The sequence below is a fragment of the Antennarius striatus genome, chromosome 13 (genome assembly GCF_040054535.1).
Source record: "Antennarius striatus isolate MH-2024 chromosome 13, ASM4005453v1, whole genome shotgun sequence".
NCBI classification, from domain to species: domain Eukaryota; kingdom Metazoa; phylum Chordata; class Actinopteri; order Lophiiformes; family Antennariidae; genus Antennarius; species Antennarius striatus.
The window spans coordinates 3,877,756-3,905,000 of NC_090788.1; the positions used below are offsets into that span (position 1 = coordinate 3,877,756).

The 27,245-nt window shown below is 41.9% G+C and overlaps 2 protein-coding genes across 7 annotated transcripts in view; one reads left to right on the forward strand and one right to left on the reverse strand.

The window, feature by feature from the left end:
- The first annotated feature begins 7 nt into the window (after positions 1–7).
- ncbp3 (nuclear cap binding subunit 3) lies at positions 8–6,465 on the forward strand. Its single transcript, XM_068330793.1, has 13 exons — positions 8–255; positions 833–898; positions 1,068–1,173; positions 1,261–1,386; positions 1,680–1,805; positions 2,104–2,243; positions 2,323–2,431; positions 2,947–3,046; positions 3,128–3,237; positions 3,361–3,679; positions 3,791–3,939; positions 4,021–4,203; positions 4,845–6,465. The coding sequence occupies exons 1-13, from the start codon at positions 79–81 to the stop codon at positions 5,144–5,146; spliced, it is 2,013 nt and encodes a 670-aa protein (XP_068186894.1). The 5' UTR covers positions 8–78; the 3' UTR covers positions 5,147–6,465.
- A 464-nt stretch (positions 6,466–6,929) lies between these two features.
- Positions 6,930–27,245, reverse strand: part of rap1gap2b (RAP1 GTPase activating protein 2b) — a 20,657-nt gene continuing 341 nt past the window's right edge. Inside the window, exons 2-25 of one of the 6 annotated variants that reach the window (XM_068330792.1) lie at positions 22,654–22,689; positions 15,361–15,445; positions 15,124–15,159; positions 14,547–14,594; positions 13,895–13,927; positions 13,556–13,798; positions 13,307–13,410; positions 13,103–13,181; positions 12,791–12,844; positions 12,574–12,657; positions 12,384–12,484; positions 12,129–12,258; positions 11,893–12,048; positions 11,690–11,761; positions 11,516–11,602; positions 10,851–10,997; positions 10,647–10,751; positions 10,438–10,529; positions 10,257–10,361; positions 9,773–9,860; positions 9,628–9,685; positions 9,472–9,542; positions 9,233–9,264; positions 6,930–9,135 (exon numbers count right to left, since the gene is read on the reverse strand). In XM_068330792.1, coding sequence (XP_068186893.1) covers positions 9,253–9,264; positions 9,472–9,542; positions 9,628–9,685; positions 9,773–9,860; positions 10,257–10,361; positions 10,438–10,529; positions 10,647–10,751; positions 10,851–10,997; positions 11,516–11,602; positions 11,690–11,761; positions 11,893–12,048; positions 12,129–12,258; positions 12,384–12,484; positions 12,574–12,657; positions 12,791–12,844; positions 13,103–13,181; positions 13,307–13,410; positions 13,556–13,798; positions 13,895–13,927; positions 14,547–14,594; positions 15,124–15,159; positions 15,361–15,445; positions 22,654–22,689 — 2,026 coding nt within the window. In that variant the 3' untranslated portion in view covers positions 6,930–9,135; positions 9,233–9,252. Of the gene's footprint in view, positions 9,136–9,232; positions 9,265–9,471; positions 9,543–9,627; positions 9,686–9,772; positions 9,864–10,256; positions 10,362–10,437; positions 10,530–10,646; positions 10,752–10,850; positions 10,998–11,515; positions 11,603–11,689; positions 11,762–11,892; positions 12,049–12,128; positions 12,259–12,383; positions 12,485–12,573; positions 12,658–12,790; positions 12,845–13,102; positions 13,182–13,306; positions 13,411–13,555; positions 13,799–13,894; positions 13,928–14,546; positions 14,595–15,123; positions 15,160–15,360; positions 15,446–22,653; positions 22,690–27,245 lie in introns of all 6 variants that reach the window. The other 5 variants (XM_068330790.1, XM_068330789.1, XM_068330788.1 and 2 more) reach the window with 5 other exon arrangements.

A 27,245-nucleotide genomic window follows, 5' to 3' on the forward strand; every position in this document is an offset into this window, starting at 1 on the left:
AGACGACAGGAACCATTACCGGGCTGAGGAAACAACAGGGGGAAAAACAGCGGCCGTTGTTCACACGCAGCTAGCGCCATGGCGGCCGTGCGCAGCTTACGGGTGTCTGTGAAATCAGACAGCGGGTCGGACCGCTCCGAATCAGAGTCCGAGTCTGACAAAGATGTCCGCGAAGCCGAACCGATGGAGGTGGAGGATGGAGAGCTGGTAACGGAGGACGTATCAGTCAATCGTTCCCTCAAGGAGCTACTGCCGGTAAGTCTCCGGACGAGGCCTTCTCAGACCGGGGACTGGCGTTATCTCAAGACCGAGGAACCGCGCCAAGTATCTGCGTGAAGCAACTACAACTCCCGGCTCTTGTTCCGGGAAGTGGTTGTTAGCATCGTAGCTAGCTATTAAAGGCTAATTACTTTAAACACGTACTCGCATGATTTAATACCATCGTTTTTGAGCAGCTGCTCGTTTATTTCAGTTACTTGTTGCTGGCAGCTTCCTCACGGAAGTTATCGTGATGACATGCAGTCATCTCACCATCAGTTTTACAAAGTGAGCTGGAAGAATGGTGCTTTTTATTTGTCCAACGGAGGATTCATCGGCATTATCGACACATGCTGCTCAGACATATATTAGAATGAAATTAAGGAATTAGAATTAAGGAGGATTAGGCCACGAAAAAATAGATTTAATCATGATCATGAGCCTCTGATATTGTTGGATTTTTGATTAATAAAAAAGTACATAAACTCAATCTCTCACCTTTTGGAGACATATTCCTGATATTTGTTTGAAGGTTCTTGTCTACAAATGACAAAAGCTGATTTATGTTTTGCAGGACACGAGCCGGCGATACGAGAACAAGGCTGGAGCATTTATCACTGGGATTGATGTCAACTCAAAGGTACATAAATACCAAAAGTTTTCCGTCCATTGTTTACCTTCATTTATATAATCTTTCAGTTATAAGTTCAGAGGCAGTTTACTCTCTGTAAAGTTGTTGCTTGGCGTCAGTGTGTTCTTAAATAGTTCTCTTTGTGATCATCTGTGTTTATATTGTGTGTTTTCATTAGGAGGCGATTGAGAGGAAAGAGAAACGAGCAAGACGTTTCCATTTCTGTGGGGAGGAAAGCAGCAGTCAGCAGAATGTTTTTCTGGATAAAGACGCCATGAAGAAAGGTAAGAGATCAGAAACTGCCTTGAGTGAATGATTGTTTACCGCCTCCTGCTTGTATTTATTGTTTATTTGTTGAATCTGTGCTCAAGCGATTCCCAAACTGCGCATGGAGGCGATCCACGTGGCCGGTGTGGATGACATGAGCACACAGGATGTCTTTGGATATTTTAAGGAATATCCTCCAGCACACATCGAGTGGATTGATGACACATCCTGTGAGTGGAAAACACACACACTTACACTTGAAAGTTAAACGTGTTAACATGTTAAAATTGTAGATTACACAATTCTAATTTAAATCGTTATCAAGCAAATTATTTTTCCAAATACCTCCTCCTCTCTTTGGCTGTCACTTTTTTATACTGGTGTCACAGAGTTCATGGTTATTGATCTGATTTCAACCAGCACGTCTCTGAAGTGTAACATACGAGTTCACCATGATTTTTAGCCTCAGCGTCAGGTGAGTACCGCTTCTGTGTGTCTGAACGCTTCACGTTTATTTCCCCAGGTAACGTGGTTTGGCTTGATGACAACACATGTATCCGAGCTCTCATCAACAGCAGCCGGATGCCTGACACGGAGGCCGTTACCACGGAGCCAGAGGGATCCGACCGGCCCGATAAACAAAGCAAAGGTCAGTCTGTGTGAGGCGCTAGCAACTGGTGATGTGCAATGCAGTGGGGTCTGTTTGGTCTTCAAGCATCAAGCAGTGTTTTGTAGAAAATGAGATAACATGACAGGAACGTAGCACAGAAAACAGGCAGAAGCATAAAGAAGTAGGAAAACAAGTGTAAATTTTAACAATAAAATAAACAAATCCTGAGCTTAAATGTGAGCGTGTGGAATTGTAATACATAAAATAGTTTTCATTTTGATGATAAGGCACATATTGGAAGAATTTTATGGAAAACTGATTTGTTTTAACAAATTAGGTGATCTTCGAGGTCAAAGGTCAGATGAGGATGACGAAGAAGAAGGTGAGGTGGAAGAGGAAGAAACGGCAAAGAAGAATAAAGAGGTGAAGGACAGTGATGGAGAAGTGGAGCAGAAGGGAAAGGCCGAGGGCAGTCAGGTAGAGTTCAGTCAAGTACCTCCAACACACACTGATTGGATTTATTGATCCGTTCCAATTACTGATCGATGTCTCTCAGATGGATGACCTGTCGGGGCCGGAGAGAGAGTCTCTGCTGAGAAACGACCTGCGTCCAGCCATCAAACCCTTCAAAGGAAACAAACTCTTCCTACGTTTCGCCACACATGGTGAAGCAAACAGACACACACACACACACACACACACACACACACACACACACACACACAACCTCTACACAGGTTTTTTGAAGGACAAGGGTACAGATGAAACCACAGTTACTGAGGACAGTGGTCATATGACCCAGACAAGTTCTGAAACTTAGTCCTAAGAGAACTATTTAAGAGTCATTTAATTTGGGGTGATTAATTCACTCTTTATTTATTAAATTAATTGAAATAAATGAAGTCAAATACATTTTAAACTGACCTTATCAAGACAATTGTATTTGAATAACTCAAAATTACATTAAAACAGAAGATTTCTGCACCCACCACTTTTAAAAAGAAACTTAAATATTTCCTCTAGTGGTAGTCGTAATCATTTAAGGTTTAGTATAATCTTTATTGGTGCAGTATAGTGTTGTAGAGGTTTTCTTTGCATGTAAATATACCGTCGAGGTATAGAAAGACTTGACCTTCAGTGTTTCTGGTGAACTTCATTTGTGTTGTGTTTTCGTCTGCAGATGATAAAAAGGAGTTGGGCGCTGCTCGTCGCAGCCGATACTACATGAAATATGGAAACCCAAACTATGGAGGCATGAAGGGAATCCTCAGCAACTCCTGGTGAGCGTCACGCTGTTTTTGTCTGTCAGAGCGGGACTTTTAGTTTATGGTCATTACAAATTTTTTGTTCCTTCTCTTCAGGAAGAGAAGGTATCACAACCGGCGGATCCAAAGAGACGTCATCAAGAGTAAGAAGCCTCTGATTGGAGACAGCATGGGACACACCCCTCCGTACACACACCGCCACTCAGGTAAAAGCAAGACAGCAGGTCAAGAAGTTCTCCTGATGCTTTAAAGAGCTGCTGAGACGAACATCAATTAGCCAATGCTCAGCCAGCAGCTTTCACAATGCGGCCACTCTTCTCTGCCCTCAGCTGACTTAGTCAACCTGCCCGAAGAGCCCATCAAAGAGGAGGAGGAGGAAGAGGAGGATGAGAACGAAGATGGCGATGAGGACATGGACTCGGACGACAGGGTGGTGGAGTACAAAGAGCGAAACGAAAGGAGTGGCGGCTCACGCTCGCTTGGACAGGGGCTCCGCAGCCGGAAGGAGCGTTCTCCATCTCCTTGGTCGGAATCGGATGAGATGGACTACGACCTGGAGCTGAAGATGATCTCTACGCCATCACCGAAGAAGAGCAAGAAGATGACGATGTACGCCGACGAGCTGGACACCCACCTGAAGAGCATCCGGTCAGACTTTACTCTGATAGAGAGATATTCCTTATAAAGTCTCAACACAGGCGTTAATCTTAGCTAACGTGTTCCGTTAACATGGTTGTTGTTTTTTCTTCCCATGAGCAGGAACAGGATCGGCGTCTCGGCATCACAGAGCAGGACCAAATCGCCGTCACCCACCAAGGTGACGGACGTTCGACAGCTGCTGGAGGAGAAGAGACAAGGACTGTCCCAGCAGAGACAGCTCCCTCCGGTGGACACCAGCAGAAAGACGGGTACACCGTTCGATTCGATCCTGTGTCAGTATCTTTGCTGCTTCTACAAGAAACTCAACGTTCATCGACTCTTGTCTGTAGATGTCCGGCAACGTTTGGGAAAAAGACGCTTCTCTCCAGACAGAAGACGTTCTCCTTCCCCTGATTCCACCAGAGGCGCGCCTCCAGCCAGGGAACCAACCACAGATGTGCACCGCAGGTTAGGCGTGGTCAGCAAAGACAGCAGAGGCGTCTTCCCCAGTTCATCCAAAGACAGAAAGACAAGTATGTTCTCATCTTCCTCACTTCGCAGTCTGCTTTCAGCCTTAAAGGGATTAACCCCCATGACTGTATTTATATCACAAGGTTTTTCCTTCATACGTTTTGTAATTTATGTCAAAATTGAAGCGAAAAAGGCGTCCCTCAAGGTTCTATTTTAGGTCCACTGTGATTATATAAATAATCACGGACAGGATAATTCAAACTAGATGTTCTTCTGTGATATCAGCACTGTCTGAGAAAATCTTAAAAAGAGTCCTTCAACAAATTAAACAGAAAAATCTCTCATTAGGATTTTACTACAGAGACAAGTCTTGCTTTTCTTTTTGACTGAAACAGAAAAAAGTCATCATGTTCTGTATTCTAACTTTAACTGGATGTCTATTTTCTGCTTCAGGCCTGTCGTTGTTTTCACATACAAAGTTAATGTATTTGTCTTTGTCTTTGAGAAAATGGAAGTTAGAGATTAGAAAAAGATCTTTGATCTCAGTGGAACTCACCTGGCTAATATTTGACTTTGTGGATATTTTTAGGTGCCAGATAAAATGAAGCGGTGAACCCCAAAAATTACAGATTCATCCAAAAGCGTTTTAGCTGTCATGTTTTTATCTGTTTTTTAACCGAGTCACCTGACTTCCTGTCTGCAGGTGGCCTCTGGAGCAGATTGGGCTCTGCCAAGGACGAAGGCGCCGGAGGACACGAGCGCAGATCCAGCGCCGGCTCTTCGGGCATCTCTTCACGGCAGAATGGCGGCAAGAGGGGAAAAGGTGTTAGAGGAGAGGGAGAGGAAGCGGAGGAGGAAGACGACATGGCGCTGCAGAAGGTGTGGGGCGCCATGATCAAAAAGAAGCAGGAGCGTCTGACCCACAAGATGAAGAAGAGCCGACTGGACAGCCTACCATCACTGCAGATCGAGATCAGTCGCGAAAGCAGCGACTCGGACGCCTGAAACTGAATAACAGACAATGTCCGAGCAGATCGAAGCCCTTGGCTGGGTCTTCTTTTTTTTTTATTATGTGCTCGCAGGACTGTGGTAGACTTCAGACCCACCAGGTGCATGGAGGTCAAAGGGCCCCGTAAGACGTGACTTCATGCATCATGCAGTCGGTTAAAAGTTGACTTGTTACTCCTTAACGCTCAAAATATTTCAAAAGGCACCACCGTGTTCATCGGTAAATTATCTTTGGTCATTTTTTTTTGTGATATGAAACTTTCATTACTTATCAGCCCCACAACAGCCACATAAACATTAGTAAACAATGTCAGCCCCCCATCAGCGTCAATCACCACAGGAATCCTCCTCCAGCGGCCTGAACTCCCTGCTGAGTCTGGAGGGATGTTCATGGGTCTGAGCTCGATCCCTGCTTTAAAAAAAACATAAATGGTGGTACTTCTTCATGTCTTTTGAAAATTCGACTCCCTCTGCAGACGTAAAGAGAGATGCCCTTTTCAGACGGAGTCTTCGGCGCCCACTTTGTACAATCTGTCATGTAGACATTGATGCATCCACAGGATGGCAGTGAAGAGCCAACAACGTTTTCTTCATCTTGTTCATGGATTGTTGTTGTATCTTGCTTATGGCGAACCTGCTGTCCAGACATCCGGCGGTGTCGCCTCTGTTACCGCGTTCGTTAGAATGCTGGCAGAACGAATGCAGATTCCATCCGTATCCATTTGTACGCCGAGCATAAACAGATCTGAAGTCAGTGTTCTCTTGGAGAAAACTGTCTGGGCATCTGGACTCATGCATGTGTGTATCTACCGTCCTCAACCATCCACACTCCTAAATATTTAATATCTGTGCTAATATTTAACAGTGAGAGTAATTCCCAGCTTTGTGATCCTGTCAGAATGTAACCGAGTGTCGTAGGAATCCCTGAAATCTCATCGGTATCTCCTCGTAAACAGCTGTTCTGCAGATCAATAAATCATTCCTGTGTTGTTGTGGAGGAGACTAACACGAAAGTTGAACCCCAGTCATATCGACTCGCGATCAGTTCTTTGAATTTAGATCCAAAACTGTTCACAGTTGATGTTTTTATTTTTATTTTTTTATTCTATTTCTTGAGAAACAGACAAAAAAAGACAGGAATAATAATAGACGCTATTTTCCCTCCAGGCCTGGCGTTCTGAATGTGGGGATGTTTGTTTTCACACCATCTGCGTGTGTGTGTGTGTGTGTGTTGTTCATGAGACTGCTGTGTGGACGGAAACACTTCCTGTCTGTATGGATCACATATGTTTTTGTTTTTAAATAAATCTTCCAGGGACCATGTCGTACCTGTTGGTGACGCCGCCACCGCTTACCGTTACTAAAGTGGTGGCTCACACTTTTTATCAAAAAAAAAAAAAAATTATGAAGAAACCCCCGAGACTACGAGACTATATTGGAAACAGACTGACATCAGTTGATCTGCATCAGTTTTCGTTCGTCAATCTGTTTTTAGGTCAGACCTCAAAGTTATTGCATTTTCGTCGCATCGAGGCGAAAAATCAGAATATAGAGTCCCTTCATCCGGTTGATGTGAACGCAGCCTGATGAGTCTTGTGTAGCGATGAAACAACATGAATAAAGTTAGTAAAAGATCAGCTGACTTGTGGCGCCGTCTTTCTGCCATCCTGTCAGGTCAGTTTCTGACTGTCAGTCACTTGAATAGGAGGTTAATCTTAGAGGAGAAGAAATCATTCATCTACAAGTGGGTGTGAATCCTAACCGTCCCCTTAAATCTAAATCTTGATATATTTTTTTATTTAAAGATGACATGTTGAAGGTCCCTTTCAGTAACGAGACAGATTGGCACTTGATCTGTGTTAAAGAATGTTGGTGGAAAAGATTCTGCAACAGCTGAAATATTTAAATAATAAATGGATTTATACATTATCCAGTAAAGAAGAATTTACCTCATGTTGTAAAACCACACCAAAGTTAACACTAATTATCAAAAAGCTGCACTCAGATGAAACGAAAAAGTTCTCATTTTGAATTTTATTAATTTGATGCCTCAAAATGTTGATTTTTCTCATTTCATAAATGGTTACTTTCAATCTATTAGTGCAGAAAATTAACATTTTGGTAGGAATGAAACCCAGAAATCAATGTAGAAAAATGCAGAAGCCTTATGACATCATATTTTTACGTCCTCATCACAGTAATCTCAGTTTTACATCACGACGTGGAACAAAAAAAAACAGAAAACAGACTCACAGTGACATCTTTGTATTTATGCCAGTTCCTCCTTATCGTGCCTTTTCAAAATAAATTTTTTTTACCCTCACTTTTCAAAATAATCTCAGCCCAGAAGAGATTTACACCTGCAGTCAAACCTGGAGGAGGAGGAACAGATTTTGTGCTTTCAGTGCAATCGAGACGGTCGAGACGAACAGACGAGTTCATATTCAGTGTTCTGCTTCAACTGTACACATTTATGTTCATATCTAACATCCACAGAGCTTTGTGTCATTTTAGTGCAAATAAACACGTTTACTGTCTTTTTTTTTTGCATCAGACGGCAGTGAAGCTAGTTTTTGCAGGTTTACAGTTGCTGACATCAACCTTTAACACGTATGATGTTCATGTAAACATCTTTTTCTTTTTTTAAAAAAAAAAAACTCCATTATTGAACATGTTCCAGGTTTGACACAGTGTGATGAAACAAACGTACAAACACATAAAAATAAATAAATTAACGTACATTCTGTCGGATCCAGAGCAAAAATGAAGAGGAAGATTCACTGCAAACGTGGTGTAGAAATGAATTTACAGACAGATCGTTTCTTTATTTTCCATCTGAGTAAGAATGATTATTGCAAATATTGCCTCAGCAGAGCTTAACATTAAAATGGTAGGGACGCTATGAATAATTGATTAGGGTGTCACAGTTTTCTGAACGTCCTAGCAGTGAAGAAAAATAAGCCCTAAAGGAAGAGTTCACCCAAAAATTTAATTTCAGGCATTACCCCCTCACCTCCATAAAGATGAAACGTAACATGAGGTGTCTTTTCCCCCGAAACAATCCAGGGGTTTGTTTTAAATCATAAAGGTTTTATCGGTACAATCTTCATTTGCAAAAGCCCAGATGAGTTCGGAAGATATTGATTACACCTTTTTAAAAAATAAAAGCATGAGCTAAATCTCGCCTGGAAAAAACGCAGACTAATGAGAGCACAGAGAGCTAAAGAGCAGCCTATCAGACGTGCAGAAGCAGAAGCGGACCTCATGACATCAAAAGTGGGTGGAGCTAAAGGAGGACTGGGATGCTGATATGAATTTGTTCTTATTTAAAGTTTATGTATTACCTCTTCCTAGGATTTTAGGGTGGAGGTGACGCTGGAGGTGTCGGGAAGCCAGTGAGGGATTTTGACCCCCTTTTGCATACAAACATGTGTAAATATTATGAATATATGTCACATTTTTGTCTCTGGTTTTGCGTCAATAAAGTTTGACCAGTTCAAAACAGACAGTTTGGGCTTTGCGCTCCTGCCTGTGGCGTCACGATGGATGAAATGGGATGGAGCACATGTCGTAGAGGGAGGAGCGATGGGGCGGGTCTGAATCTTTACTGACGCTCAGGTGACAAAAAGGGGAGGGGCCAACAGATAAACTGGGGATTATGGGTATGTTATTTCCTTTGCATTCACACTAAAGACAAGAGTGTAATGTAATCTCTGCCCTTACGTTCATTTGACACAAAGCCCGTCACCTCCACCCCCCACTCCCTTTGCTTGTCAGGTGGGAGGGGCGGAGGCGAGGAGGTGCAACCTGAGACACGAGAAGAGGAGTTCAGACACATGTTGGAGACGCCGGAGATGAATCTGTCGATACTTATGGAGCGACGGAACGATGTGAATGAATTTGTTAAAAAAAAAAAAATCTTCATCAGTGTCTGAATGTCCTCCTCTTCCTCCTCCTCTTGTACATCCTTGGAGGCCGATGTCGGTCTGAATCGAAATTGAGAGAAGACGGGAGAACAAAGATCATTCATGCATTCATTCATTTAATGTCACTAATGTGGCTTGACGGAAAACACAAACGCACCTCCCGCGATGCCCCGAAGATTAGTGGCCCTGCTGCAGAAGGAGAGAAGAGACGGGTGAGAGAACAACAAGAAAGATCACAAAACACCTTCAATTCCAACAGGGGTGCTGACTGGACGCCGACGCCTAAATGGTGGCCCTTCACTTGATCTAAGTAAAAAAATATCCACCCCTGATTCACGATGATCTTCAAACATGAGCGGTCCTGATGCTGGGCATCATTCATGATGTAAGACTTACCGAAGCTGAGTGGCTCAACCTGTCAAAACGAAACTTGAGGTTTGATCTGGGAGAGTTTTTACTCTTCAGCTCTAAAAGGATGAGAAACGGAAATATAAACAAAAATACGTGAACGCAATTTGGGATTAGTAATAGAGTGTGTGAGTGTGTGTGGACCTGTGGGGCTTCGACAGATGATGAGTGGACTTGTATTTTGTCCTTCCGCCGATGCAGCCTGGGCGACACGAGGACAAAAAACACAGGACAGATTAGCGATAATGTTAAAATGCATCCTGCCAAGGTCAGCTGAGGTCCTCCTCACCAGGTGTGTGTCGTCTGCAGGGATGCTGAAGCTGCAGGTGCTGGACGTTGATCTGGAAATCTTGCTGCTCTCCTTCTTCATGTGAATCCTGCTTGTTACGAACAAAACATGTGAATAAATTTTTGGTGTGAATCTGGATGAGGATGCAAATGCTAATCCAGGATTAGCATGATCTCTGCTGGAGGCATGCGCTCTGGAGAAGAACCCACTAAACTATTGTGATGTTAAAAAAACACATTCACATTGTTGAAATCTACAAATTATAGTGATAATCCAGATCTGATGGTGATCCAGATTTTACTGAGTGCAGTCCTGATTTGATTAAACTGATATATTGATTCATAATGACATCCAGGTTCCTGATTTGTTTAATTTTAAATTTTTCATACCTTCTTTGTCATAAAATGTGTCTAATAAAACTACAGAGAGTAAATGCAGGAAATGAAACTAAAGAACAAACAACAGGAAGTCACAAATCACTTACCTGTCCCGATGTCCCGCCTCTGGAGAGCTGGGATTGGACGGCAGCTCCGGCCTCACCTCCAGTGTGGGATGGCAGCTGTCGAAACTCCTCTGCTCACTGGGGAGACTGACCAGCGTTTAATGTGTTGAAGCCTCAAAAACCGGTTTTAGCAGCAGCGTCTGAAGCTAAATTTAAATGTTACCTTTTCTGGTTGTGTTTCTCGGTTTGGCTGTCGACGCTCAGCAGCCGAGGAAAAAGCCCCGAACGCCTCTTCACTGGTGATTTGACGTTACACTGAAAACATGGAAGACAGTCGGAGAACAACGTCGAGGTTTAATAATAGACTTTAATAAAGTTTATTATTAAAAGAGCTAAACCCAACCCTCCTCAGGGGCCACTGTGTCTGCTCACCTCAGCGCTGATGTGTGCTAGGCCCCCCCCACTCAGACTGGTGGGCAGACCAGCTCCACCCCTTGACATGGTCTCCATGGAAACACTCCGTCCTCGCATTGCCCTCTGGAAGTATTGCATAAATATAGTTTTGATGAGGAGTTCCAGGTCTTTTCCGTACAGAGTTAGAAGGATCTTGAAGTGAAGCTGAAAAGGACCACACACCTTGATGGACTCCAACAGACCTCCGTGGGCGTGTCCATTCTCAGTGCGCCCATCCTCCTCCAGACTAGACGTCAGTCCCAGCATGCTTTGGGATCGCGTCTGCAGCTCATCATGGAGGGTGTCCAACAGGGCGGCCCGGGTTCGCTCCTACAGAACACACATGTAGACGTAGCATGTAGATAGAAAACAACATGAGGACTCAGACTGAGCCCTGTGGAACGCCACAAACTACTATATTTACTCAAATAATGAACTGCATTACAAGTTTCAATGACTTGAATATTTCCATTTTATGCTTCTTTATATTTCTAAACCTCCACATAGCAGAGGGACGTATTGAATGTTTTTACTTCACACTGTTTCACTCATATTTTTAATGTTTAATTTAATGTTTCTTATGGATCTTTTTATTCAGCAATAAAATGTGTTGATTTGCTCCTTTTTTGTAAAACTGATAATAATGCTGTTAATGTTTCATTTTGACAGAGCCTAATAAATTTGAGAAATGTTAATATATTTCAATTTTTTTTCTTGTGAAGCTCTATAATAATAATATTTAATATTGTTGTTGTTGTTGTTTTGTGTGCATTTTGATGTTTGTGACATTTGGTTTGGTCCTTTGACCTTTGTTTGCCTCAGACCGGACCAGTCTGTGGTGTTTTTACCTCCAGGCGGGCGAAGCGGTCGCTCTTGTAACTCGCCAGCTCTGCATTGATGAGTTTGGTCAGAAGAAACTCTCTGAACTCTGGACCCTGAACACATGAAGGACACCAGGTTCAAACGTATCTTCAAAACACATATTTGTCTTGAAGCTGAGTCAGACCTCCTCTTCCTCTCACCTTCCTGAAAACAGCTGGATTTGGGAGGGGCGGGCCAAACGGGGGTACGTCTTCCCGGGCTGTCACCGACACCTGTCAATCGGTAAACATAAAATGAGTTATTGATCAGTTCTCACACCCAACTCGAAAACTGTAACGCTGACTTCTTCAAACTAAAACAACATAAACAAAGTAAGAAAAATGGGGAAACGTTCTGCCATTACCTTGTAGGAGGTGCTGTCTGAGCAGGGCTCCTCCACCTGCACCATGATGAAGGCGTGCAGGAAGTTGGACGCGATCATGTCCGGGACAAACGGCGTGGCTTCTTCCTGGAACACCACTGCCACAATATCATTTCCTATGTGGCGTTTCCTCTGGAGCTGGATGAGAAAGCCGTGACGTCACGCCATCGTCACATCGCACGCCGCTACAGAATCACATCGCGCTAACGTGGCGTCACCTGCTGTGTGTCTCCCTCGGTGAAGGGCAGCTTGGTGGACACGTGGAACATGATTTCCTGCTGTCGGTGGATGGTGTAGACGGACTGAGAACCCGTCTGACCGTGGGACACATCCAGACCCCCCCGAAACCTGGTCACAAGGAGGGGGCCAGTTTCTTCTTTGTCATGTCAGATGGCTTCATTTACCTGATCCCAGTCCTTTCTGTACCTCTAATAACATCAGATGAAACCGGTTTTAATGCTTCACGCTCTCACCCTTTGAAGTCCTGCAGCTCCACCGTGTCTCCCAGCAGCTGTAGGAACTCTGTGAACGCCGGCGTCTCCTCGCTGTTCCTGAACAGCTCCTCCTCAGACACCTGGAGGACACGTGAACGCCTCGTCACACTTATGACAGTACAAACACTTCATTAAGCCATTACTTCATAGGATCTGAAAGAGGAGCCACCTGTCCAAATCTCTGGTAAATGACTCCAAACTTAAAGGTGTTGTTGACCTCGTGCTCGTCGTAGCTCACGATCAGCTGCGACGCCTGATGGCAGACAGACAGACAGGCAGAGAGAGAGAGAGAGAGAGAGAGAGACAGACGGATGGAATAACGTTAGTCCAGCATGATTTCTCCTTCGTCTGTCCTCTGAGGTTGTGTTCGAGTTGTCTGAGCTCACCTTCGGGTAGAGGACCGGACTGAAGCGCAGACCGACTGCTTCATCACACAGCAGCTTCAGGAGAAGAATAATATAAGATAATATACATGTTAGCGCCAGGCTAGCACTGCTAGGATAGCAAGACGTCTACATGAGTTGCACCACAGACACTGCAGCGAGTTTCCATCTACCACACTCTACACCTGTGTGACAGGAAATAAGTCTGCAGGATTTTGAGGGTTGGGTTTGGTTAGAGACATTTCCCAGCTCAGAACTCGAGGAACTGATGACAACAAACTGGAAGTAACCCAGTTGGCTCATGTGTGCCAGTACCTTGGCTAACTCTGGGACACTGGGGATGTCAGGCAGCTCCGTCAGCGACAATCTGTGGTAGATGCTTTTCAACCGAGACCTGAAGGGACAGAAGAGACAAACCTCAGGATCTGAAGCTGGTCCAGAACCCAACAGCTGTTGGCCTCTATCTGAGACCAGTGTGTGTGTGTGTGTGTGTGTGTGTGTGTGTCTGTGTGTGTGCACCTGATAATAACATGGAGGGTCTCCTGGTCCTTCTCGTCTTCGTGCCTAACAGACAGCAGCAGATTTCCCAAACTGCTGGACGAGCAAGAGAAGTTTAAATGCTCCTGAAAGAGCGAGAGAGTAAAAGAGAGAGACAGAGACTCGTAAAAATACTTTCCGCTTTGACTATTTTCTCTGAGTACTTTTGTAATACTTCTACAGGTGTAGATTTGTACTGTATTTCTGTTAGATCTGGTGGAAAATCCTCACCCTGCCCAGAAAGTGCTTCCTGTACGCCCGCGCCGCCTCGCTGATCTCCTCCAGCCGATACCCATAATCCACTGGGGGTCTACCTTCCTCCTGACCTCCTCCCAATTCTCCCTTGTCTTCCTCCTTGACCTCCACGGAGATGGGAGGTGAAGCGAGAGGAGGAGGAACCTCCGGATCCTCGATCCAGTAGCCTCCAAACTCAGGTAGGATCACCTGAGGGTACGGCCCGCCCCTCTCCAACACCTGCATCACACACACACACACACATCAAAACCGTACATCCCACAATGCAATGGAAGTGGGTGAAGCGGTTTAATGTGGGGCGGGGTTGAGTCTCACCTCCTGAATCCTGGGATAAGGAATGTAGTCGTCCTGAAAGAGAAAGACAGCAGCTGTAAACGAGACGATAACACACACAGCCGATACGGGTGGAGGATGGAGACGAGATCAAACCAATCAATGATTGTGATCAACCAATCACAATCCAGCAGCAACAGCATGAGAAACAGACGGCAGGGAAAATGTGACACCACCATGTTTATGCACACGCATGTAGGAACTGATAAATGAGTGTCAAACGTGAGGGCCGTCCATGCACAGATGCTCCTGACGTGAAAAGACGTTTCTAGTAGGGTCACCTTTATGGGGCCACGTCCCATTTCTCTGCTGGAGAAGCATCTCAGAGGGCAGCTCGACTAGTTTTTTATTTTTAAGAGTGACCATTGGTGAGTTTTAGAGCACAGACCACCCTGTCAAAAAGCAGCCGGATAGCTCTTAGCTCCTTTTCTCCTGTCTTTCTACAAATGGTGAAAACATCTATAGTGACCAGAGATTAAAAGATAAAACCCTCCAGACACACCAGAGAGCTGCATGTCCTTCACTTTGGAAAAAACAAACAAAACAAGCAAACAAACAAACAAACAAACAGATGAAATGAGGCAATCACAGCTATGAGGGGATGACATGAGGGCAGACAGATGGACAGACGTGCCTTCTGCCTCTGGGGGATTGTCTTCATCTCGGCAGCTTCTGGTACCTGCTGCGTCGGCGTCAGGAAGAGGAGAAGCATTAAGAACGTCTGTGACCAACAGCTTGTTCGGACGTTCAACACAACCGCTGAGTGCTTTTCTACCGCAGCCGTTGTGGACAATTATTAGCTTTAATGAAAACAAATTCATCAAATGAATGCAAACCTCTCATCTTATTTATTTGTGTCCTGACAGAAGGCGGTTAAGTTGATGGATGGACGCTGGAGTAAACGTGACCTCCTTGGCGGAGACAAATAAATAAGCCAGGCTGACATTTTAAGTTTGAAAGGAAGAGTTTGAATGTGATGTTTAATTATTTCGCTCCCATGGTAACAATATCGCTGATTTACAGCCTGATGAATATTACATGAATTCAGCTATTTTAGTTTGTAGAGGAGGAGAAACTTCACCATGGCTATAAAATCAATATTTCCCAGCTGTTCTTTTACTGTTCACACAAACAAACACACACACACACACACACACACACACACACTGCAGCTTCCATATTTCAGCATGTAAAAACTATGAAATTCTTACCTCCATCTTATCCATCGTGTCGAAAAAATGAGCCGACTGGAAACAGAGAGACGAATGTTAACGGTACAGCAAAGACTTTTAATTTGAAACATCTGTGCAGGAAGAGATGGGCTGGCAGCTGGAAATGAACGTAATGTTGAATTTATCTGGACAGCATGAAAGAAAACTTTAAATCAACTCCAAAGACAATCCACAGTCATTCACAATTCATAGCATCATCATTATTGTGTGTGATACCTTCATGGTGGGGGGTGCAGTGCGTGGGGGAGATGGGGGACAGTCTGTGACGGGGACATTGGGGATCGTCAGGAGTTCCTGTTTGCTGCAAATACAAACAAAAAAAGCAAGAAAAATCATCAAGTCATGGAGAAACTATTCAGATTCCTGGGCAGAAGGAAATCCAACAGGCGTTTGAAGTCTCAGGTGAAGCAGAGAGGAGACTAACATCAGTCCAAAGTCGATGCTTTCCTTCAGCCTTGATCCTGTAGAAATAACTTGTCTTATGACGAGTAAGATGTAGATAGTTTGGTAAGTCTCGAACGAAAAGAAAAGAGTCTTAAAGCAGTCCAGCATGTAACATAATCCAACGAGGAGCAGGTAACAAATATCCAAAGTCAACAAACCGGTTGGATCAAGGAAATAAGAGCGATCCAAGAACAGAAGGGCTGAAAGGGTTGATGCAAAGTATGAAGACGAACTGGAAAACAGAGGAGGAAGCACAGAGTCTAAATACACAGAAAAAACAACTGGAGGCACCACGAAGGTGTAACCAGAACAGGAAATGCAAAGTAAAGCAGACCTTAGAAGGAGACGGTGATCAAAATAAATCAAAAAGTGACTAAAATAAAAACTCATGCGATGGCTCAGCTGAGGCGCTTCAGGAGGAAACGTGAGCAATCAAACAACTAAAAAGGGCTTTTTTAGCTCTGCCACCAACTCCTGACTGAAACTTCTGACTTAGACGCTCATTCATTCACTCCAACACCATGTCGACATCACAAATTCGGCGCCTCAAACCAACATCAAGACGCGAAAGAAACGTTGAGTAGAGAGGATATTTTTGGAACCGAAGGAACAGCTGGCTTCTCTCTAAATTAAAACACCTCTAAATAGTGAAGACCTGAGTTGATCTTCATTTCCTGCTGAGATGAACGACGTTCAGCGTCTTCTGTGTGTGACGGGAAGGTGAAAGTTTCATTATCAAACAGCGGCGGTTTTAATTAAAGATGTCAGAACTCCACCTGAGGTGTCAGAGCGACGGATGAACGAGGAATGATCAACAGTAATGGATCTTCAGGTTAGAGGAGGAATAACGCGTGAATGACAGCACAGATGAGAGGGAAACGAAAACCAAAGAGTCCAAAACCCAAAAGCAAAAGGATGGAAAAAACAAGATAAGATGGTTAAAAAAATGTAAATTATTGATTGAATGACACATTTTTGCCATCTAAAGCTAAATCCAGCTTCTATTGTAGACATTAATAATGTAATTACTGATACTGATGTGACGTTTCTCCAAAGAATCTTAAGGAATTTATTTAATTATAATAAAACATGATTAAATAAATGAAATAGTATGTAAAACCCACAGGTTTGCCGTCACACTCTATCTCTAATCTGTTTTTTCTTTCTCTGACCGCCTCGTCTGGCCCCACACACAAGGTCACCCTCTTCCCCGCGTGGCCCCCGGCCCTCTGGCAGCTCCAGTTTTATCTCTTTTCAGAGGAAATGTCAGTTTGGTTAAATTAATTTGGATTCATAAAGGACAAACAGGAGGAAGGGCGAGGATGAGGACCAAAACAGTACGTGATTAGAGGAAAATTAGAGGAATACTACAGAAATATCAGGAATGTGGCTCTTTTATGTAGTTATAAATTGTCTAAATTCTCCTTTTATTCATTAGTTTCATTGTAAAGAAACTCATTGACCTGTTTCATTAGGTCATTAGATCAGACTTTCATGTTTTCATGCGTCTCTTATATTTCATTCGAAAATCATCCACCAAACCAAAACGAAATCAGTTCAAAAATACTGCTGAATTAAATATTTTAAATATCTGTAAACTGTGCATTGTTGGTGAATTTTTAATGTTTCCCGAATGTAGTTTATTTAATTCATTTTTACGAAAATGACTCTGAGTCCTGAGGGAGAGTTTAGAGCTCCAGAAATGAACAGAAAGGTCATTGAAATACAAGAAGAGGACAAGAGCGGAGAGGAAGGAGACACAGAAACTGCAGAGAGAGGAAAGGTCACGCTGTCGGGGCTGTGATCCTGTGATCCGGCGCCATCTGAAGCTCCCATTTTAAATAAATCCACTTTCACATTTGACCAGAATCTCAGCTGGGTCGTTATCTCTGCTGACAGCTGCGTGTCACGGCCGATCACATCAACAAATCCATATTGACGTTAACGCGATACGCTGATGTTCAGCATTCCTCTGGGCTTTTCCCACAATGCAACACGCCTCTGGAGTTGTTGTCGCCACAGATGGAAACAGCAAGAAACCTAACAGGTTGTCAGCACCGCAGGAATTATCTGGGGGCAAGACCGGAAAAATAGTTCCAGTATAAGAGTTCCTGGTGTGTGTAGCAAATAAACTCATCTATTATTATCATATTGAAATCCTGTCTGTTCCCACTTATAGCAGCATCGTGAATAGATTTTTACCCAACGTCAGGATTTAATGTAAAATCCTGTAATAGATTAACCATTCTCCTAGAATATAGGAATTCATTAAACAGCTGATGAATAATTTGGGAAATGATCAATACTCCTAAATAATTTGTAGTTGAATGGTTAAAACATGAAGCTGATGATAAATGTTTCAGTGTGTGAAACTGCTGTAGACTGGGAGAGTGACTTGAGGGTTAAATTTACATTTTAATGAACAGCTTTGAAGAACCTCTGGATCCCAATGGGACAGAGTTTGAAAAGAAAATGCATTTTTCATGAATTTACATGTTGGAAAATTACCTGGAAAACCTCCAGTTGGGCTCAGATGAAAGTGGAATGACTTTCTCCTGTTTACAACACTCAATACTGGAGGCTTCAGCTCACAGGGATATGAATGGCTAACAGTATTACATTGGCAAAGCCCCTTGGGAACAAATAAAGTTTTTTAAATTGAATTGAAATGAACTGAATTGAAATAATAACTTTAAAAAAAAATAAAAAATCTTTTGCACATTTACAAAGTTCACAATCTTGGATCAGTTTGTTTTTTTTAACCTGTTAACAACCAGTTAGCAGTAAGACAACGTGAACCAGTCATGATTCATTTGACCTTTCTTTGAGCAAATCTTTCAAACTTTTGATGCTTGTGAGGAACTGATGCTCTCCTTTGTCGATTATGATGACTGAAATTTCTACAAAAACATCATTAAATTCTTCATTTTGACCTTTTACTGAATGTAAAAATAAATCTCATTTGTTTTATGCAGGATTTTTTAGGATTTGAGAGAACGACTGATAGTGGAGTCTTTCAACCGATCTGGGAATGAGTTTGACTTTGGATGTAATGTCTTCGTTTGATCCTGATCACCAGAGGATGAACCATCCATCTGATGCAGACCTACCCTCAGGAAAAACTTGCTGGAGAGACCGTTGAGGTTCCAACATTCCAAGATATGTCACTACTAGATGGTCACATGACACACCGCCTCAGGCGAACACTGCTCTAACTGAAAAGGAATAAATCTGTGATTCCTGAAGATCTTCTTTTTCTTTTTTTTTTAATCCACCTGCAGGGATGTCGTCTGCAGCCACTCTTTTTCTTTTTGGGAGGCTAATTGCATTCGCCAGCTGGCGGCTGAGTCCACGCCATCAGCATCACAATAAACAGGCAAAGTGGGGGAATCATGAAGAGCATCAGGAGAAGAAGAGACGCTGCTATCTATCTATCCATCTATCTATCTATCTATCTATCTATCTATCTATCTATCTATCTATCTATCTATCTATCTATCTATCTATCTATCTATCTATCTATCTATCTATCTATCTATCTATCTATCTATCTATCTATCTATCTATCTATCTATCTATCTATCTATCTGTCTATCCAGGTGTTTTTACTTTCTGCCTGTAAAATCAGGTGGAGTCAGAAATAAACAGTTCAGAGTGACGCATCTGCTGTTTACAAGCTGTTTACCAGCTGTTTGTGTTGTTGATTGTTTATAATACATGCAACCACAGAAACCGAGAAGAAAAACATGCAGCCTGATGGTGATCAGCATCTGAAAATAGACACCTGACAGGATAAGTCCACTGTTTCGTAAAAAATAATTCAAGTAATATTGAAGAATGAATGCAACGCACGCACGCACGCACGAATGCACACACACACACACACACACACACACACATTTGGAGGATGGAGCAAATGCCAGACTCACCAGTGGTTGTGCAGCATCGTTGCATTGCTGTTGGTGACTGAACATCTTGCTCAAACAGAGTCCAGCACAACACCTCTCTCTCCTCCTTGCTTTCTCTCTCTCTCTCTCTCTCTCTCTCTCTCTCTCTCTCTCTCTCTCTCTCTCTCTCTCTCGCTCTCTCTCTCTCTCTCCCTTTTTCTCTCTCTCTGTAATACTCGCTCTCTTTGTCTCTCTCATAATTCCAGGGACCATTAAAATAACAGCATCGCAGGGAGAGAGAGAACAAGGAAGAGACAGATGGAAAAAAACAGGAATACTGGAGAGAGAAAAAAAGAAGAGAGAAGAAGAAAAATGCAGATGGAAACACGGGAAATCAAGAGAAAAGAAGAGAAGAGAAGAGAAGAGAAGAGAAGAGAAGAGAAGAGAAGAGAAGAGAAGAGAAGAGAAGAGAAGAGAAGAGAAGAGAAGAGAAGAGAAGAGAAGAGAAGAGAAGAGAAGAACGATGCTCCTGTAAACACTGAGGACTTTTATCAGGATGCAGTCGTGAATGTAATTGGAATCAAACTGAAGTAAATTAGAAGACCATAAACTAAACTATTACTTAAAACAAACTGTAAAATGTAGCATAAATTTGGCATCCTCTGTCTGCAAAGTACTTCATTAAAAAGAACTTTGGATATTTATAACACTTTATTGGTTCTGGCTTGTCTGTAAATTGTTTGAATCTACAGCATGACTCCTGTGTTGAATAATAAAGAATATGACGTGATGCTTAAGTTCACACAGGTACCATTAGGGGGCAGTGTAGTAACAATTAAAGTTATAAACAAGGAAAGACATATCTATTTCCTAAAATAAAAATAAAAAACAACTCTCCAATCATATTTTGATTTACACATTTACATTAACACAATATCTTCTGTTGTCTCTATTAAAATCATTGAGACTTTTGACTCTTTACCACCCTCTTGTGCATGTATATTACACTACAAATGAAATAAATAATACATGCTCTATAAGAAAACATAACGCCGCACCATTTCCTCACGTTGTGACACAGTGGGAATAGAAATAGAGTATTTTATTTTATCGATGAAGCTCTTTGAATTTTAATCAGCGCAGGTACTGAACTGTTTCATTTTCAAATCTTAGTTCCACACTTTTCCTTCACCTTCCCATGATCCTCCTTTACAATACATCCCTGCAAATAATGAAACAGTTCTTTCTGGCAAGTATTATGAGCACATATTATTTTTTACAGATTGCAGTTGACAGCGTGTGACTGCTTGACACTCAGGGAGTCAGATATTGTTCTGATGTCACTGTGGATGTGAAGGACAGTTGCATGCATTTACTTTTCTTTACAGAGCTGTACATTTACCTAAACTGTCATGTGACTCTAATGCTCCCAATTGGAATAACATATTGCACAATGAGCAGCAGGTTTAAAAAAAAAATTCTCAACCAGTTTTATTTTATCCTATTCTAGAGCCAGAGTTCATTACTCCTGTCCATATCTAGTAATTAGATTTGCCTAATTAATCCTAGCAGAGGCTCCATCACACAATTCTCAGACTAATGAGAAAGAATGAGACGAGTTCATTATGTGACACGATTCTGACTGGCCCGCTCTTCTGCATCACATTCATTTCATTTTGTAATTTCATTACAGTGCAGCCAAGAAAAGTATTTTTGCTATTTAAAGTTAATTCAATACAATCCATTCTATTATCAACATATTGAGGTCAAATATTGAAATTTTTGGATTTGGGATATTTTAGGGATTTTTAAGGGCCAGCAGAAATATGTTTGCATATTTCCAATTTTTCCAAAGTTGGAAAAGAGTAAATAGAGAGATTGAGAGAGAGAGAAAGAGAGGGAGCTTAAATGTATATATCCAGTTTGAACGTAATTGTTTCACAACGCCTAGCATTCAGTTCAAGCCCCGCCCCTCCGTGTTTTCGTATTACTACAAAAATTCAATCATTTCTAAGAATATGGGTACAAAATCCCAGATCTGTCTTTGAATCTGGATCAACACTGACGGGTTCCTGCCTGGTCCGTGTCCCATCATGTCAGGTTCAGAGGAAATACATCACTGACCTTTATCAGCATCACACCAACAACTCGCTGAAGCCCTTTTCACACAGGACTGTTGTGTCTTTGTTGTACATGAGGCGGACTCGTGGGTCATTGTTATTCTATTAGTGCAGAAGAACAAGGCGTGACACTTCCATGATTTTACGTGAGCGACCAAGAAAGAGGAAAATAATACGTATGGTGAAGTATAATAATTCACCAGCAGAAAAGGCGCATCACACACCATCACACATAAAACTTCCTCCAGTAGAAAACACACCACTGACCCACAGGGCCACACTGGGGCAACTTTTTAAATTATATTTGTTGTTCAATTGTTTCAATTGAAGTGAAATACCATTATTTAGGTAGCACCATTCTCTGCTAGCAGCAATAGCCACTTAGCATTAATAGCTGCTGGAATATCATTTCCATTACTTTAGTAAGATCCATATTTGACTGCCAAAAATGAAGGTCCTCTTGTTCTCCTTTAGATATTCTATCTGATCTCATTTCATTAAGGAAGAACATCAGGTTCCAATCATGAATCCAGAACGGATCAATCAGAAGAATACTATTTAATAATATTCGATAATCATGTTGGAGAAACAATAGGAAAATTATATGTTTTCATTTTACTTCTGGCATATTGTCCATATTTTTCCACAAACTAAGGAATATTTTTTGGCATCTCTGTCTATCAGTAGATGAAGATGAACATTTTAATGATTTAGCTCCATTCACTCCCATACATTGACTCATTTGAAAGCCGATTTTGGTCCAGTGGGATTAACAGGGAACTAACAGGCTGCAGGTTTCCAATGGTGTTCCACCTTTCTCATCACTGCATTGCCAGACTTTCTGTCTACCAGAGCTTCACCACTGACAGCTGTTGCTGGTAATGGGTGATGTAATGTGTATGTGACAGCTAGAGCCAGATACAGGTCACCGTAGTCATGCATGTGAAACGTGGGGATCCATATGATAGGAGGAAATTGTTTTGAGTCATGGATGACAAGAAAGACAACATGACATGTCTTTCATGTGATTGGTGGCACATTTTGTCCGTGTTACTCACCGAGCTCTCAGAGCGCTGACTGTAGACTTATCAATCCTGCAGACAGACAGACAGACAGACAGACACATGAGACATGTGTTGGAGATAGCAAACCCTTCACACACTCTGACAACATGAGCAGCAGGAACACATCACCAGGATGAAGAGAAGAGCTTCACGTCCAAATACTCTATTAACCTTAGCGACTGTGTGTGTGTGTCTGTGTGTGTGTGTGTGTGTCAGAGGGAAACGCGTTCTCGCCGCAATAAAAACTCTATTTATTAAAGTGCTGCGGCTGTAAATCACACATTTACGTCACAGCAATTTAAGAGTCCACTGGCAGAAGCAGCGAACATGAACGCAACACACTGGCTGCAACTAGAGAGTTCAAACGACATCATTTAGCCGGTTAATCACAGAAACGTGGTTCTTTTATGACAAACGGTTTTGTGCCTGGAAGAGATTTTATGATTCCTGGGTGCTGATAAATATGCATCACGACTCACGAGGCCAACAGTCGAACAAAGTAGTGAGGGGGGTAGGTGTAGATTAGTTGGCCCCACAAGTCAGATTTTTGGCAAGTTGAGCAGTTTTTTTTCTCCACATTTACTGATTATTTCAAAACACAAATATACATAAATAAACAGCTAAGTACCATCTCAGTGTATCAGGTCACTTTCCCTTTAAATATTTTTTATTTGGCATATAATGACATTACTAAGTGTCATCCCTAACGTAGTAATCCTTGGCTTCATCGTCACATAAAAGGATTTTTAAGGAGAACAAGGATTTTGAAGTTCAGAAATGAGATGGACTAGATTATATGCCGCGTTATCGTAACAACGGTTAGTATATCCACAGTCCTGCCTCTGTCCTATTATGACTTCTGAATACAGACTACTGCCACCTGCTGATATGGAGTTTAATTTCCTCTTTGCGATGCGTCCATTATGGACCATAATTGCGAGCTCATTCATGTCGGTTCGGGGGCGTGCAGGACCTTTGTTTCACAAACCAGTAATCCCAGCTCGCATCTCCCTGCTGTCTCCATGATTAATAATTAAAATGACAAAACTATTCTATCTGATCTTGTAAATATCAGATCATTTGGCACGACAGCCATCTGACCTTTAAGCAGCATGAAAGCTGGCATAAAGTGAACCTCGTGTCAACCATGCTGTTTTTCATTGTGTTTAATTATCCTCCTGGTCTCCGTGAACTGGAACCACTGCCCACCTGATCGCAGGTCGTGTTTATGGAACAACTGTGAGGTTGAATATTTAACGTCACCATAACCATTAACACCCCGGGTTGATTTCAGACAGAATGATAGTGGGCAGGGGAGAAGGGGCGCAGCGAAAACAGACGGGAGGAGGAGAGGTGGGGTGTTGTAGAGATGGAAAGAGAGAGGTTGATCGACCTTAACGTTAAAAGCCTGTATGTATGATGACTCAACTCTCGCAGGTCGTAAATAATACAGTTATGCTGCTAAAACTGCTCTCACAGACTCTCCTCTGGGTGTGTTGACTGGACATGATTACACAGAGATGGACGGCGGCTGAGTGAGACCACAGCAGCTATTTGAACCTGAACACATCACAATGCCATTAACTTTTACGCTGACGTGATAAAATCGTAATAAACTGATCCGTATCTCTTCAGGAAGAAGCAAAAGGGCAGAGTGATTATTTCGAGTCAAGGTTCTGTCACCTGATGAAGAACCCAATAATCACTTCACTATAGCTCTAATTTTGGTGTCCACCCCGCTCCTGAGGGAAATATCCGTCTCTTAACATACTGATTGCTCTACTAGATCCCTCCTACGAACTCTAACTTTGCAAGAACCCCTGTGTGCTGCCATGGAACACCTATCGATGAGAACAAGTGATAAAAGTTTGTGAAGATTCTGCAGCTAAGCTTAAGTTAAGGACGGTAGAACAACTGTGCAGAATCAACATCTGTATAACAGTAAGACAGGAAGGGGTTGGAGTATTTGATGATGTAGTTCCAGAGTGGTCCTCAATCAGAGAGCTTAAAAAGCATCTAGTAGCTGGTTAGCAGCAGGACCAACCAAAAATGTCTCCAGACTGGGGAGACAGCCAGAATATCAGAATCAAAAATACAATCAGGAAAAATTTTATTTGCTTCATTCAGCAACCAATTACGTTTCTTTCATCAAACAAATGAGTAGTGACATGTTTTATTTTTAAAAAGTACATTATTTGTTCCAGATACTAACTTAATCAACCACAGTAATGAAAATGTTAGCATTTACAATAATATCAATTCGCTGTTGATTTCAGGACTGCTACAGTGTAGAGAAGAAACGAGAAGAAAGGAAAGTCTAATAAAAACTGTTCCTGCAGCTCCCCTGAAGCTGCTTCTGCATTATTAACTACAGCAACTGTAATAGTGGAATGGCTGTAAACACTGTGAGGAACGAGGGACGGCAAGGTAATGACCTGTTTTTATTATATGGAAGAGAAAAAGAAAGAGGGCAGGCAATACGGAGTGAATATGAAGAATAGAAGGGGATACAGAAGGATAGATGGAGGAACCATGCAGAAACAATTTGTAAAGAAGGAAAGGAAAAGAAATAAGGTGCAGGATGGAAGAAAATAGGATGAGACAGGCAAGAAGTCAGCCGGAAGAACGATGGAAATAAAGTACATTAGAAACTAGGAGGAATAATGAGGATGTATGGAGGAAAGTAAAGGAAGAAGGAGGTATAGATGAAAAACAAGAAGCACCCTGAATACAGGAGCAAAGGATCTACAGAAGGAAAGGATTCATGACAGGAAACTTGGAAGGATAGACATTAAGTGGGAAACAGATGGAAGGGGAAAAAAAAGAATGTTTTAAGGAAAGGAGGAGATATGGAACAAGATAAGAAAAGAAAACTGCAGATTGGAATGAAGCAAAAAACAAAAAGAGAGAAGGTGCTGCAGGAAACAAGGAAGCACAAAAGAGGTAGAGGAGAAAAACAAGGATGAAGAAAAGCAACGCTGAGGTATGGAACAAGATAATGATGTACCGAAGGACATATGGAAGAAAACAAGGATGGATAGAAGAAGAAAAAAAAAATCAATAGAAGGATGTATGGGTGGATATTAAAAAGAGGTATGGGAAAAAAGGAGAAAGGGAAGGATGAGAAGAAAGGAAACAGAGAGGGTGAATGATTGAAAAGGAGGCTTGTGTAAGAGTTTCCACACACACTTGTGTACTCTGGTCACAGCGAGTTTGACAGGCCGGCTGAGACTTACTGAGGCGAGAACAGCGGCTACTTTACATTCTCTCTGAATTCAGGGACATCCGTTCATGCATCCATCCTTCCATTCCTTCCTCCATCCACACAAATGAAGACTGAATACAAACATGCAGTGAAACCATGAAACACCTTCCAGCAGCAGTAATAATGATGTTAAGTGAGATTAAAATCATAAAGTATGCCTTAAATGAATTACTGTACATGTAGTAAATACACAGGAGTCAACAAAACAGTAGAAACTTCCTGTCTCTCCATTGTGTCAAGCCAATCAGAAGAGGGGTCATAGGCGGGTCAGTATCACCTTAGGATGTGTTGACCCAAATGCCTCATCATATGTTTGCTTGTACTTATTTTTATAAGGTGAGCGTGTGATTTAAAATTACTCACCCGTTAATAAAAGAAATTAAATTACCAACAACAATGGAGGTTTTGTGTTGAGGACATCTTTGTGTTATCAAAAAATAACTTCAAACAAAATCTTATCAGCGGGACACAGAAACTGATTTTAAATTCAAACTCAACTTTCTGATTTCCCAAAACAAAAAAAATGCTGATAATGCATTTTGGATATGTTTAAGGAGCTGTGATGATCCCCTCTGAGGTCTTATGGGAATTGATCATACCAATTCATACAGGAGAAATCATGAAAACATGCAAAATCATGTTTTGACATTTTGTTCTCACTGCAACTCAAATTATATTTTTCCAGTACGGACAAACCTAAAAAAAATATATATAACATTTTAACTGCGGCTATGTGAATTTTTAAGTTTTTGCTCATGATCCACGAGAGAAAGAAAACAATCACAAAAAACACTGAACTCTTATTTACTGTGTGTTAAAGCTAAAGGTCATTTCAGTGAAATCCTATAAATAAAATGTCATATTTAAACAATCATAATCTGATTTCTTCTCATCTTGACCCAGAACAGATGAGGAAATCAAAGAAAGAAGCCATCATATGTTTTTAATACATCGACTCGGAGGCTGTGACGCATTATTGTGATGTAACAACGATCTCCATAATTAATTTATTTTGTATGTTCTCCATTATAAAAATTATTTCTTAACTTTATATGCTCGACAGCTCAAATTTAAAAAAAAGAAAAGTTTTCAACCAATTAAGATTTAATAGAAGTCTAATTCTAACTTTCAACATGTGAATTTTTAGTATCTTTGGCATCTTTGAACCACAGCAGGTCAAAAAACATTTTGTTCCCCATCAGACAGCCGAATCAGAGAAGTCTCACCAGCTTTCAACTGCAAAGGAACACAGATGCCAACATACTTTATTCACATTTCTAATGTCTTCAAACACAACAGGTCAGAAAGCAAAACAAGTCAA